Source organism: Vipera ursinii (assembly GCF_947247035.1).
Source record: "Vipera ursinii genome assembly, chromosome: 9".
NCBI lineage: Eukaryota > Metazoa > Chordata > Lepidosauria > Squamata > Viperidae > Vipera > Vipera ursinii.
This window is the reverse complement of record NC_139523.1, coordinates 8555241-8557063: the sequence shown is the minus strand read 5'-3', so window position 1 is coordinate 8557063 and position 1823 is coordinate 8555241. Positions and strand designations below refer to the sequence as shown.

At 46.6% G+C, this 1823-nt stretch overlaps 1 protein-coding gene across 1 annotated transcript; it reads left to right on the top strand.

Moving 5' to 3' along the window:
• Nucleotides 1–223: 223 nt before the first annotated feature.
• On the top strand, nucleotides 224–1246 carry LOC310644735 (platelet-activating factor receptor-like; the record flags this gene model as incomplete). The annotated part of the gene is made up of 1 exon (XM_083370021.1): nucleotides 224–1246. The coding sequence occupies exon 1, from the start codon at nucleotides 233–235 to the stop codon at nucleotides 1244–1246; it is 1014 nt and encodes a 337-aa protein (XP_083226147.1). The 5' UTR covers nucleotides 224–232.
• Between the last annotated feature and the right edge of the window lie 577 nt (nucleotides 1247–1823).

Genomic DNA, 1823 nt, shown 5'->3' with positions numbered 1-1823 from the left:
CAATTGTTAATTGGAGACAATTTATGAACTTCTGGAAGTTTTACAAACCATCTAGACTTTGAAATGTCAATATAATTTGGACTTTAACAAGTAAATCTACTCTATCCGTCCACTTCTATGAACATCCATCTCAATGAGTTGATGAACTTCACCTTTCCCACCTTTGCTGTCCTCTAAGTTGTTTTATTGTGGCCTGATCTTCTTTACCTTCCTGTCTTCCAGGGGTGTTGGAATGAACAACTCCACCATTGTGGGGCTGGCAGATGTCCAGTGTCAGCTCAACGATCCTCTGCAGTTTGTCCTAGTGCCAGCTACTTACTGCCTGGTGTTGTGTGTGGGATTGCCTGGCAATGTGGCAGCCTTGCTTGTTTTCCTTCAGAATGGACGAGTCAGGAAAGCCATCCGCATCTATCTTCTCAACCTCACCTTGGCAGACATCTTCTTCAACCTCACCCTGCCATTCTGGATCACCTACTACCTTGCTAAAGGACACTGGGGTCTTCCAGAAGTCTTCTGCCGCTTGGCTGGAGCCATCTACTATCTGTCCACCTACAGTGCCATGGCCTTCATGACCTTGATCAGCCTGAACCGATACTGTACAGTGGTAAAGGTAGAACTGGTTCTGAACCGGCCCCAGGGGGCTCTGATCAGCTGTGTGATGGCCTGGATTTTGTGCCTACTTTGTGCCATTCCTTCATTGACTAAGCAGCAAACCCACCAGGCAGAGTCCACCAGCTTGAAATGCTTTGAACAGCACTCAGGCCATAGAACCTATGCCTATGCTATGGTGGTGATCTTCACTCTGTCTTTCTTGGTTGTGCTGGGGACCTACTTGTCTATCATGAGAACTCTGTCCACTGCAGCTGGCACATGTCAAGGTGGCCACCGGCGCAGAGCACGCGCCATGGTGCTGGGCATGCTCTTAGTCTTTGTGGTCTGTGTGGCACCTTATCACCTCTCCTTGGTTCCTTGGGTCACTGACCAAATGTCAGGTTTGGCCTGTAGTCCTCCATCCTTCTTGGATAACCTTCACATGTTGAGTGTGGCTCTCCTGAGCCTAAATAGTTGCATCGACCCTCTGATCTATTGCTTCTCCATCAAGCGCTTCAGGACTGATTTATGGACAATGGTGCGAAAGACTGCCAGCTGCCGCTCCGTCCCTTCATCTCTGCCTCCACCTCTGCCAATACCATCAGAAAACCGAGTTCCACCCAACCTCAGGTCTTCTTCCTTAACTTCTTTATAATTGGGAGAAGGCCACATCCATCCAACCAGATGAAATTACTTTAAGGTTTATTTTGCACCTTCTGGACTCAGGGCATTTTATTGGCAGAGGCCTACCAACAGAAAGACCTCTTGATAGGCTTCTACTTTAACACACCAAGTTTTCTTGGCAACTTTTTTTGAGACCAGCTTGCCAGTTAAGTTCTTCCTATAGCTGAAGAGTGACTAGCCCAAAGTCATCCAACTGCCTTCTATGCCTAAGGCAAGATTAGTTCTCGCTGCCTCCCCGTGAATTAACCATTAGCTTAAACCAAATTGGCTTTCAGGTCAATCTTATTCTTGAGTTCAAATGGGGAGACATTCCAGAAAGATAATAAAAAAGCAGAGCCCAGGGACCTGTGAGGCTAGCGTGCAAACCCTGAACACACATATCACGTGGATGAAGTGTTTAAGAGCGAAAAAGTTACACATTTGGGATGAGAAATGTACACTCTAGATATTGATGGGAAGTGTTGTCAGTGCTGAGAACCAGTTAACAAAGAAGGTTAGCTGTAAGTTGAATTTATGCATCTGCAGTGTAAAAGGCAAAGGAGTCCCTG